General features: G+C 43.3%; 1 protein-coding gene across 3 annotated transcripts in view; it reads right to left on the bottom strand.

Moving 5' to 3' along the window:
- The window catches only part of ube4b (ubiquitination factor E4B, UFD2 homolog), a 33,067-nt gene extending 20,422 nt beyond the window's left edge, over window positions 1-12,645 (bottom strand). The window contains exons 1-9 of one of the 3 annotated variants that reach the window (XM_079517862.1): window positions 12,283-12,645; window positions 10,693-10,912; window positions 8,459-8,594; window positions 7,581-7,668; window positions 6,627-6,771; window positions 6,275-6,500; window positions 5,620-6,093; window positions 3,900-4,004; window positions 155-296 (exon numbers count right to left, since the gene is read on the bottom strand). In XM_079517862.1, the coding sequence (XP_079373988.1) occupies window positions 155-296; window positions 3,900-4,004; window positions 5,620-6,093; window positions 6,275-6,500; window positions 6,627-6,771; window positions 7,581-7,668; window positions 8,459-8,594; window positions 10,693-10,912; window positions 12,283-12,306 (1,560 nt within the window). In that variant the 5' untranslated portion in view covers window positions 12,307-12,645. The remainder of the gene's footprint in view (window positions 1-154; window positions 297-3,899; window positions 4,005-5,619; window positions 6,094-6,274; window positions 6,501-6,626; window positions 6,772-7,580; window positions 7,669-8,458; window positions 8,595-10,692; window positions 10,913-12,282) is intronic. The other 2 variants (XM_079517863.1, XM_079517864.1) reach the window with 2 other exon arrangements.
- Between the last annotated feature and the right edge of the window lie 52 nt (window positions 12,646-12,697).

Below are 12,697 nucleotides of genomic sequence, written 5' to 3'. Positions count from 1 at the left end.
TTTCTATCATTGTGGTAATATTATCATTTTGATAAGCTTTTGCTTTTAAGTTTCTACTTTTAAGTTTTTCTACAAAAATGTCCACAGTATTTGAATAAAAAGACGTCTCGCTTTTGATGTTATTTGTTTGTCCTGTTCCAACAGTGGTCCAGACCTTGGGAGCTTTTCTCTCCTCCATGCCAACACTGTCAAAGCGCTCAATGAGGTAGTTAAGCATCTCCGTCTCTTTGCACGTTTCGATGGTGAAGCGGTCGCCGGCTGAATCGCAGGACATCCCCCCACCAGACGCACCCAGACTAAAGAGAGAAGGAGAGCGTTGGAAACGAGAGACAAGGAGAAAGAGAAGGGTAAAGGGAGAGTTAAAAAAAAACAGAACACAATAAGAAGTACATCTGGGCCAATGAAATATAATGGCCATGTATGATTAACGGGCAGATGTTTTCCAGGGGTCCTGAAAAAAGGCATTAAATTGCAACCGAGCCAACATTTCAATGTTGGGCTTTAGGCAACAAAGTCTTATGCACACCTGATATGCTCTGAGACGGGTGCGTAGGCAGGGCTCAATGTATTCAGAAAACATGCACAAGTGCATAAAGACCTGCACACCGTCTGTACTTGCAATAAAATAAAGTGTTCGTATTGCAAGTGCAGTCGGTGTGCGGGTCTGTATGCACTTGTGCATGTTTTCTGAATGTTGGTCTTTAAAAAGAGAAACCTTACAGGTCTTCCGCCATTAACCTGCAATTGCCATTTGAAGCAGATAAGGGAATTAACCTAACATCATTCAACTAGAAATACTGTGTTGGCTAGAGTTTTACCCACAGTTAGTGGCCTGCTTTGAAATGCCAGATCTGTAGCATGTGAGCCGTTTCACACTAGTATAACACAACAATGCTGTTAGTCTTGTTATCTTGCCACAATACACAGGCATTGTGTAATATGCTCTGTCTACCCCAACTGCAGTTTCCTTCCTTGAGGTTGAAAAACATGATCAGGTCAAGTTCTTAGAAACAGAAATTCCAACTCAGTCTCGACTATCATTTTCAACCGTTATTGCTTCTCATTGACTGAAATAATACTACACAGATCAATTGAAAGGAAAGAACTATGGATTGAACCACACTTAACGGCATTGCCCTCCCCACATCCAAAGTGCCAGTCTGAAGAGAGCATAAATCAAGTTCAACAATGGCATTGTTGATTGTAGTACTAGTAACACAACCACCAAATGGTCTTATCCGAGTTCAGTGCAGTAAAACCTACTGTATACACACACACAGTATATTATAATCAATGCTACATCAACAATGGAAGGCTGCCCCCCACCCCCAAATTCTAACACCACATTTTAAGCAATTTGTATGACAGCTTCAACACTCTGAGGCTTAATTGGGGAAAGTACCATGAACGTTTTCAAATACAGTATTTAATCCTCACATCTCAAGTGGTAGAATTACCACCCATTATCTGGAAGTCTGTTCATGTGATTCTTTTGTACGTGGGAGGAGACAACAACAGTCTCAATAATTTGTCAAAAACCCTGGAATCACTGGTAGTAAATTCAGCAACTAACTTGAATGATTTGGTTTGTGCCCTTACCAGTCTGGCTTCAGGCCTATGATGTCAAGTACATAGCCTCGGGACCTAACCGTTCCAGAGCCATGTGGCCCATAGGGTCAGGAGCCTATCGTCTGTTTCTGTAGCCTGAGGTGGCTTGATGTACAACTGCATCTACCAGCCATGATGTACAAGCACACCCCCTGGACATGACGCTAGTATGTCAGACATAGACATATAAACGTAGACGCCTCTTCCAGCTCTGGGGCGCGTGTCAGAATTGAAGGCACAATTTTCCCGAGATTCCTTGCAAAGCATTTGCCTTCAATGAGCGGAAGCTTGTCAAGCTTCCGCGTGCGTAACATAAGTCCCGGAAAAGACGCGCTGTGATTGGCCAGTAGTCACTTGAGTGACAGCGAGAGACATGGAGGGAGGAGTCGCATGAGTGACGTCACTTGGGCAGCGACGCAGCGTGCCTTCAGCAAATGCCTTCAGCACTTCTAAATAAGAAAGCTGCGGAGAACTGTTGCTTTGTATTCACTCTTAAATGTTTTCTGTTAGTAATCTAATCCCCCCTGGCTCTGATGTTGTATTAATAACGTTGTGTTTGTCTTGTATTGTAATGTAATGTATTGTCATGTATTGAAAAAACTGCCTTCATTGGAGACATGTCGCTCCAATGAACTGCAGCGGCCAATGAGGCATCTATATTTTTTAATATCTATGGTCACAGAGACTTAAGGCTCATTCATAGTCTGGATTTTCGGTGGTGAGGTGACCACCGCTCCGGTGGTGAGCTGACCACCGGAGCTGAAATAACGTTGAGCGGTGGTGAGTAAAAACAGAGAGAAGGGCTGGGGTGGTGGCGGTGGTTTGCTCTTCACCGCGGCTCGTGACGTCATGTTGTAGTTCGGTGGTCACCTCACCACCGAAAATCCAGACTATGTATGAGCCTTTACCCCCAATCAAGTCCTTGATGCTGAATGCCAAGCAGGGAGGCATTCGGTCCCGTTTATTATAGTTTCTCTTTGGTATGACCCGGCCGGGGAATTGAACCGTGGCCTCCCAATCTCAGGGAGGACACTAACCACAAGGCCACTGAACTGGTCAGATTTCAATATATTATGCATAGTACTATGGATACAAAGAAGCATCGTGCTGCCGTTTGTATTAACTTGTCAAAACGCAGTCAATACAGTTGACCATTCTCTACTCATTCAGAGACTGTAATATTGGTTTCTTTTTTTTATCCCTCGATTTTGTAACCCATTTTTTCACCCCTGTGCCAATTATCTAATGTGATCCTGGGCTCTCTACACACCCTCCGCCAACCTAGTCCCCATATATGGGGAACATGGGGAGAGCAACGGACTTGAACTCATGCTTCCTTCCTGCCTGAGTGTCCAAGTTGCTCCTTTACACGTGACAGGGGGGAGTTTCCCTGGTTGGACGTAGCGCGTGAAAGGAACACGTTATTCCAACCAGTTCCTTTCCCCTCACAGAATTACTTTTCTAACCGCTCTCTATACCACCACGCTCTGACCACTCTGGGGCATTGTCCAAATATAATATTTAATGAATCAAAAAACAAGGAGGTTGCACTCAGAGAGTCTGAGAACCACACAAGTCTGGAACAATGCAAGTTGGGAATGCATGCCCCACTCTGTTATGCAATCCTTGTTGTCAGACACAGAATACTTGCTATAGCTATTGTTATCCAGTGTTGTAGCCATTACCACAGTTATAAACGGGATGAATCAATGAAATGCAGGCCATACATGATCTAGTCTTTCACTGTAGTAGTGGGTCCATTTCGTTAATGCACAGGATGATCTGATATAACACGACTTAACTTCGAGAACACCACATTTTGCGAAACTTCAGGTATAGGATATCCTTGCTAAAATCATGTAACCCAATCAACCAGAACCGATCGCTAGAGCTGTAGGAATATTTGACTTGTGAGACTCTTGTGACTATGAAACAGCTGGCTATTTTGGCTACTGCTAGCTATGGGCCTACAGTAAATAACAAATGGAAGCCAGGATTGCATGTCTAGAACTACATCATAGGTTTCCATATCATACTGCCGGAGTGCTGTGAATTTATGTATGAAATGTACAGTTCCTCCGTTTCTTGTACAATTCATGCATCTTTTGTATTAAACATTGCTGCAAGCCATCTGTCCTTATTGGAATCCCGGTGCTGCAGCAGCAGCAGCAGTGGACTGTTAGAGGGTAGATAACCTGGGAATGCTGAAGCATGCAGTAGGCTGCAATTGAAAACCAGTGTGCACGCAGATAGCCAGATACACACAAACACCACACCGTGCAACGGTGTACCTTGACTCAAACTGAACCTTTGCAAAATCCTCCTCCTCATCAGACTCTTCATCACTGCTATCCTGAGACATGTCAGAGAGGGCAAAGAATAGGAAGGAGAGGGGACTGGTGTGAAGAGTAAAACAAAGACAGGAGGAGAGGGAAATAGAGAAAGGGGTTGGAGGAAAATTATGATGTATGAGGATGTAGAATCGGAAGAAAAAGTTGGAATTTGGACACAAATAAAGATGTGGGACGGACAAAGATCACACAAGAGGAATAGATGAAGAAAGGAACAAGGAGGAAAGGATGCAGAAGTGGTGCTAGTTTGTTTGAAGGTTTCCCTTGTTAACTAGATTAATCAGTACCATTAGTGGTTAGATAGTTTGTCAAAGCCCATTTTGTGTCCGCAATAAATGCCAGTGCCGGCTCACACAGTCATATGAGATGATGTAGTAAAAATGGAAAGTGCTCCTAAAGCAGAAAACACACTGCCTGCACAGCGCTAGTTTGCAATTGCCGCACCAACAGGAAGCGTCACACTGCCACGTGCTACAGGGACAACGCCATTGAGAACACACAGTGTGTCCGAGAAGGCAAGTCTAGGCAATGGGCTCTATGCACACACGCCATTTTGGAAAGAACTGGGGCCCCTTCTAGAGATGCTCCGATAATACCCTATCTGTGATCGCAATTTACCCTATCTGGAGAAACTGATCTTTTACACCATTAAGTGGTATAAATGTATCAGATATATAGTATAATATCATTTTGCATTTTTGTGACAGGCCTAAACATTCTCCCCTTCCTCCCCACACACACACACAGGAACAGTTTTGACGTGGGTTTTGACATATAATCGTTTTGGAAATAATAACATTTTCAACATTTCACAAGAACCGGACCTATCGGTATCGGCCGATCATGAGAAAAACAATCGCTGATCTGTATCTGTCCCAAAAAACCTGATCGGAGCATCCCTAAGCCCCTTCCCTACTTATTTCACAGGTGTTACCTAACCGCAGATACTAATGAATGCTCTGTTCCATTCTGGCCAAACAGAGTCAGGGCGCTGCCATTGTGCATGTTGGCTCACTGGAAACACTCTGTTACCCCAGTGGGTCTCAAAGTGTCCTTGAGTGGGTTCCAAATGGACCCGTAGAGTTATGGGGGTCCTTGAAATTGAAACGTTTGAGAACCACTGCACACTAAATGGAACAGAGCCTTAATTAGTATCATCTGTAACACCGGATGTCGGCAACATCGAAAAAGGATTTTCACCACACAGTGACACTTGGAAATAGAACTGTGGTGTAAAGGAACACCAAGTGGTACGTCGTCAACAGGCGTACCAAATCAGGCGTACCAAATCAGGGGCTGCTGATTTGACATGCCATTCGCAAGCCAAAGTGTTTTAGCCTTAAGCCCTTTCCTCATTTGTTGAGCGTTGTTGCACTGCAAAGTAGAATGCACAAAACCACCTGTCACACTCCATCCACTGTAACCACAAGCATTTGTAAAACACGTGCAAGCAGCTTTAAATTAGAATGAAGCCAGTCTAACAAAAGGAGACAGCCAGATGTTGCATAGCCAGTTAATTAATTCACACCCTGTGACCCTAATCACATCGCGTTACCAAGAGGGTTTGGCTCTATGTTGCATGTGTGTCGTGGAAGGTTAAAGCTTTAGTAGGCTAGCTGGCAGGTACATCACACATAGTCAGAGATGGCCGATGAGGTACCTAGACGGTGGGATCCGGGAGGCAAAGGCAGCTCGTCTGGCTCTCGACCTTGGCGAAGGGGGCATCATGGGCAAGGGCATGGAGGTAGGGTGGGGCCGGGGTGAACTCAGAGAGGGGGGCTGGGTGTTGGGCGGAGGTAGAAGAGCTGGGGTATTGGGGGGCACGGGAGGCCCAGCAGAGCTTGGGGACAGCATAGAAACACTGCCTCCTCTGGGGCCTGGGCTGGGTGGGGTGAGAGCTCCCCAGGGAGAGGTGACAGAGTAAGGACGGTAGCGCTGGGAGATGGGCATGGGGGCAGACGGGGCGTTGAGGGACAGCCTTGGAGGAACAGTGGCTGTGGGCGGACTTGGGGGCACAACAAATTGAGGGGTAGATGGGGTCGATGGCACGGTGGGTGAGGTTGGGGTGGGGAGAGATGGGGAGGTCATCCTGGCTGGATTCAGAATCATCGGGTGTGGGCTAGACCCATACAGACTGTGGACAACATTGTGAGACACGGGTTGGCAAAAATCATGAAACACAGGATGATCCCTCCTAAATGCACATCAGCAAAAATACACTTTTTTTCAACAATCCTATCTTCAATGCCTCTTCTACTATTGATTGTCTGAAATGAGTTGTAGTTGGTCATTAGTTGTCGCTCCTGGGTACTTGCCTGGACAGAGAGCTGGCTCCAAAAGAACCTGCACAGGGGGCCATAGGGCTGCTGCCCTGACTGGAGGGTTGAATCAGCGTCAGACGGTGATCTGGAGATTTGGCAGCTGCGATTGGCTGTGAGGTGGCAGTCAGGCTGGCAAATGGGTTGTGGACACGAGACTGGGTGGACATCATGAGAACCTCCATCAGGATCTGGCCGATCAGGTCTTTGAAGTCAGAGTACACTAAAGAAAAACAGAAAATAACACTGTATAAACCACAAACTTTTCAGCTTTAGTAACCTTTTCAGAGGTTACTAAAGCATTTTATTCTAATCATTACGACTGCTCTCCAGCATATCCGTGACCTACCATCTTTAGGGTTCTGCTGGAACTCAGAGGCAAGTGAAGGGAGATAAATAACATCTCTGTCATGCTCCTGCCAAGAGACACGGAGGATCTTACAGATGAGCTGTAGAGCCTGCTCTTCAGAGACATCTGGGTTGGCAGAGGATTCCTGAAGTGCAAATACAAATGGAAGGTGAACGGCATAGACCATATTTATTCACAGCATTCATTTTGTGCTGGCTTTATACTAGGGTGGGGATTTCCACCACTGAACTTTATTTCAAAATCGAACCTTAAAACAATCTGTAGCAATTAAACTTGACAAACGAAGTCAAAATGAATGTGTAGCGAAACCAAACCCAATGTGATGCAGATCTACATTTCTCAAGAGGCAGCACAAGGTTCAATTTAAGAAGATAAGAATAGCAAGTGTGGAAATTACCCACTTAGCTTCCAGGATTATCAATTCAATAATAACAAAAAGCTCAAGTATTTCACATATTTATTCCCAGACTCACTTGATATAAAACAAAATCACACCCGTGTGAACTGAGTGGTGCAAGGTCTTATATAGCCTGATCAGCTGTGGTCTGATGTAGTAACCATGCTCATTTTTTTGGGTCCCACGTACAGGTACACACACGTACAGGTACACGGGTACATACACGGGTACAGACAAAGCTGGTTGTTGGAGTGGTTTGCACCACTCAAAAATAGTTTGATTACATGGGTAGGCCATAGGTAGACACTATTTTCAGATTGTTATCAGAGTCGTCATGTCATGTTGATTCTATTGTTTTAGTCTTTTTGATTCCTTTGAGCCAAGATACTTTTAAGTCTCACAGGGCCTGCATCTTTACAATGTAGTCATTTTTCTTTTCAACTTCACGCTTCACTTTGTCTGTGTATATGCGTGATTCTGTGTTTTACCATGGTGGGAATTGATTCTCTCAGTTATCCCTGACTGCATCCATTTACCTTTTCAGCCAAGTTCCTCTTCTCCCTGCGGTCGCTGTCCTCCACCTCCATGTTCTCTATCCCCGAGTCCACGTCCACCTGGGACATACTGGGATAAACACAGTTCTGCTCAGTCAAACACTTCTTCCACAAACCAACACACGCCACCTCAGTGTGGGAGACTGTTCCCCTTTCATCACCTCATCTCATTCACTAGAAACATTAACGTGGGGAAACACATCCAAGATAAATCAATGTGAACCTCAAGTACAGATTATTGACCTGCCATTATAAGTTACTAAAGTTAGTTATTTTTAAATGTAAAGGACATTACAATGGCTGAAGGGATAAGATTTATAATTACATTTTATCCAAGAACACTAAGATGTGCCAGAATGTTATAAAACTGGACATTAATAAGCGAGGTCACCACACTGCACACATGTTGAGTATATTCTGAAGAAGATCTGATTAACTTTCAAAGGCATACCAATTAAAATGGTAATTGCCCCCAGAACAACGCTGTGTTTTGTTTCAGTGGGATGAACTGCTCTAACGTTTTTTAAATAAAATGGCATACAAATGCTTTATTGTTTGTGCCCGGGAGCAACCAGTAGATCTCTCTTTGGTTTGGAGCAGTTCACCAGGCAGTCAAGTGACATGGAGAAGGCTAAAACTAGGTAAAACAAATGTATTGGATATACTGACAATGGTGTTTGACTGGTGGTTTAGCTTAAGTATTCATCAACTTGTATAAGTGAGACAACTGTAAACACACCATATCGTATTGACCAACATATCAGACTTCAAGTTCCAAAAAAACATTATTCTTGTAAAGGATTGAGCAACAAGTCCTCTGCAGAGGTAAACAATAAGCCACTAGGCAGGGAGATCCTCACCTCTTTTCACAGGAGGCGGTGTCAATGTCCATGCTCTGGGATCGAGACAAACTCTGGGACTGAGTCTCAAGGCTGTTAGAGGGAGAGCTGGAGAGGGAGCTCACACCCTCACTGCTCTGACTGCCAAATGCCACCCCTAGAAAAGCAAAGCGGAACAAATACATACAGATGAGATAAATACAAAGAGATCAAATGACTGACTAGGATATGCCACAAAATCTTACAGAAACAGTGTGAAATTCAGTCTAATTAGGGTAATGTTTACACATCTTAACGTGTACTACACGCTCACGCTTATGCAATGCATACATTTACAAAAGATTTGAACCGATAACATTTTAGTCTACTCTTAAGCCATGAAGTTAAAATGACAGCAGACAAGAGGCAAAGTAATAATAATAAACTGCATAAATGCAACCCAAGTTAAAACACTATAGTACACTACACACAACAATAAACTACTAACACCCTGCATGACCTTAAATGACCTTCTAGTATAAATGCTATGTACAGCAACCTAACAAGTGACAGGATTAACTTGTTAATCTGAGGATTTTTTAGCCATTTTTAGTTTCACGTTCTGCTACAGAACACTTAATAGGATCTAAACAGCGAAAGATATTATCCAACCACAGTGAACAATAAAGGTCAACATTCACCACCTTTTGGTGATGAGTTATTGTAAAGCTGCAACGCTGACTGCAGAGTGCAGACCACATCTTACTGTGACTAGAATACAGGTACAAGCAGTGAAATGTTGGATCGGCACGTATAAGAGTGTGAGTGAAAGTGAAAAATAAACCCTATTGATTCTACTTTCCTACAAGCAGTTATTTGTCATTCCTGACCTTTCATACATAGTAATATGTGGGCTGTAATCAGGTTACAGCAATCTATAGTAACCATGCTTTACAATAACACAACATAAAGGTCACGAATGGAGCGCTGACCTTAGCCTTTGTTTCTTCAATGTGATTGGACAGCATTTTCAGCATCATTACTGACAATACAATTAACAAAAGACTGTAATAATATATTGCTAATATTAGCTCTACCACATTAAACAAATAGTTTCAAAGCAAAACATGTTATTTTAAAACAGAAAGAGATCCAAGGCACTCTGTTGCAGTCATGTATAAAAGGCCTTTCAAGCCTTTGATTGGTGTGCTACTTTAAATCCAGACAAATCTTAAGAAAGGAGCATACCCTGATCCCTCTTAAAGAATAATGGCGTCATGGTATTGAATCTACCCATTGTAAAGCAATCAGTAAAAAAAATCACACCTGTGTGAACTGAGTGGTGCAAGGTCTTATATAGTCTGATCAGCTATGTCAGTGACGTCACACACTAACCATAGCAACCATGCTCACCTGTGCACGGACACGTACACAGGTACACAAACATACACCTGTGCACGGACACGTACACAAACATACAGACAAAGCTGGTTGTTGGAGTGGTTTGCACCACTCAAAAAGCATATTGTGGGGGTCAGCTCAGCTGGCAAAAATGGCAAGTGATTGTCATTGTATTCATCCATATTCACAACTCACTGTGTGATTTCTAGAGCAGTGTATATAGCATGCATGTGAAAGTATCATCTACCATTCTGTGCAGTGGGGCCCACATAGTGTCAAAAGGGGACACTGGCTGACACAATAAACTGGTGCGTGTTTTGTTTACAGTATTCAGTGTTGCTCGACTGCCTTAGGCTGTCCAGATACCACAGTCCGACCAGAAGTCAAAATGCTCTCAACCAAGGTTGTTACCGTTGTAACAACCTTGGTTGTACCGTGTTTACATCCCAAATGATCTCATGCCTCGCAAGGCCGATTAGACTAGAGTGGGGATGAGTGTCATGCTATGACATAATATTATAGGAAAATACAATATCTTAATGTTGACTTCTAATCTTCTATGAACAGCTGGCTGGATGCCTGGATCTGTCATCAGTTTTATCTGTCGTCTATATCCGTCATCCCCTGACTTCAAGTGAAGTTTGTCAAATACAGCACAGCATCATTTGAGACAGACCTCACACAACATATCCTACTTGCTTTCAAATCTATCTCACAAGCACGGAATACGTTGAAGAAGACAACCAGCAACTGCAGAATAATCACAATACACAGGAGCATTTTAACTCAATGGAACAAAATGGGCCCTTACAGCCAGGTCAATTTGGTTCCATTTGTACACCAACTAAAATGAACAATCTACTTAGTAGTCATACCAGAGGTGCCCATGGGGGAAGTGGCAGGGGTACCACTGTGGACATTTAGACCCAACGATTGGGAGGCAGCTGGTGGCAGAGGCTGGGGTACGGCCACCGAGGGTCCCGGCAGGGGTCCAGGTGGGGTTTCTCTCTGTGGGGACGTCAGCGGGGTACTTAGAGGTGTGCTGGGCTGGGATGTCTGACCTCCTGCCAATCTAGCCAGTCGCCTTCTACGGATCTGAATTGAATCAAAACAGATGAGACAATACATAAACATTTTATTTATAGCCATGTTCAATAGATGTAACACTTAAGGCTTGCTTACTGATGGTATTGATCACATTTAAATGATTTTGGGCATGTCATTAATAGGCGATCTTTGCCAAAAATTGAACATTCAGCAGACATTCTGGAAAAATAGTTTATGCTTTGTGAACTTGCAGATCTGCCATTTTCTGAGCCATATCTGGAGTATAGTGTTTTAGAGTGGTTGACTTTTTTATATTTAATGATAAATACTTAATATAAAAATGAACAAAAGTCAGATAACATGGCATATTACGAGGACTGTTTGTTAAAGATTTTCCCAGTCAGCCAGCCTATATATTGTTGACATAGAAATTACTGCGTTTACCCGTCTCCAAATGAACTACTCAGGTAGGCTGGGCTCACAAATTAAGGGATATAGTATAGTATAGATATAGTATATAGTCATTATGATGATAACCACATTTAAGTATTTATTACCAAAACACATGATAGACAGATAAATGCAGCTCAACCTACACCACAGACAATGGGGGGGAAATGTCACCACTAGCTATAGCCCTCGCTCAGCTGGTTAGCAAAACAATTACGCTATGCACAGTGGTAAATACAATCTTTAGTCTATGATGCATGGACGATGTATCGTAACACCCCCCACAGCTTGTCATTACGGTTTAGGCTTTGCTGCTGTCAATAGCTGTCACCTCGACACATCACAGCCGACAGATGATTGCACAATGGTGGCCCGCTGTGTTTTTATGCTGAGTCGCCTCGCAAGCTAATTTCTAGCTAACGCTATAGCAACATAACGGTCGCCAATGACTGTTAGCTTCGCGAAAGCAGGCTAGACAAAATCATTCTGGCACGCATGACATTTCCCAGGATAAATAAATAATTTGTATTAACACACGGACTGGGGACGTGGCCTGTAATGGGATTTATTCTCGCAGAAATAGCATTACGTTGGTATGTCAGCCTTTTACTCTCAGGCATTTATTTAGCCTTGCAGCTGAATGCTAACCTCTGTGACACAAAAACACCACCTGTACAGACTTGTTACTCGTACATATATTACACCATAACTCGTTTCACATTGGTCAGCAAGGCGCATTAACAAGTACTGTTAAAATAACAGGGAATTTATATTCAATGGAATTATTTAATAGAGTAATAATGTGGCGACTTAGCATCTATAGCTAACCTCTAGCAGCCAAATCGTCCAGTCTTGTCGTGAGGGGGAAAACATGCAATAGTGGAATACAAATATGGAAGCAGCAGTAACACTAAATGACAATTATTGCCTGCCAATTGATTAGAAGGCTTGTTTGCCTGTCACCTTACCTCGTCGGCACTCAACTCCTCCATTGTAGCTAAGTGAGCTAGCTATATGCTCTTTAATTTTCAACAAGTGTATTGATGTGAGGCAGCCAGAGCCAGCTAGCCTGCCCTGCTATATTAGAAGCTAATGTGCATAGTCTAACTCGTTAGACAAAGAGATGTCAGCCGTGATTGTCTTCAGGATCAAAACGGGCAAACCAAAGCAACGAGGATGGGCAGAGACGCTTTCCCCAAAAGATCTGCCGTTTGACAGTATTCTACCTAAGAATGAAACAAATAGAAAAGTAGCTGGCTATTTAGACCGTCAATATACAAGCGCGGCCATTTTGGTTTCTAATGTCACGTGACGGGTGTTGAGTGGAGATGTGTTCGGTGTTCCCCCTAGCGAAAGAAAGAGAAAAATATAAATAGAACGATA

This window comes from Electrona antarctica (assembly GCF_951216825.1).
Source record: "Electrona antarctica genome assembly, chromosome: 2".
NCBI classification, from domain to species: Eukaryota; Metazoa; Chordata; class Actinopteri; order Myctophiformes; family Myctophidae; genus Electrona; species Electrona antarctica.
Note: the sequence above shows the minus strand (reverse complement) of the source record. Positions and strands in the feature narration are given on the sequence as shown.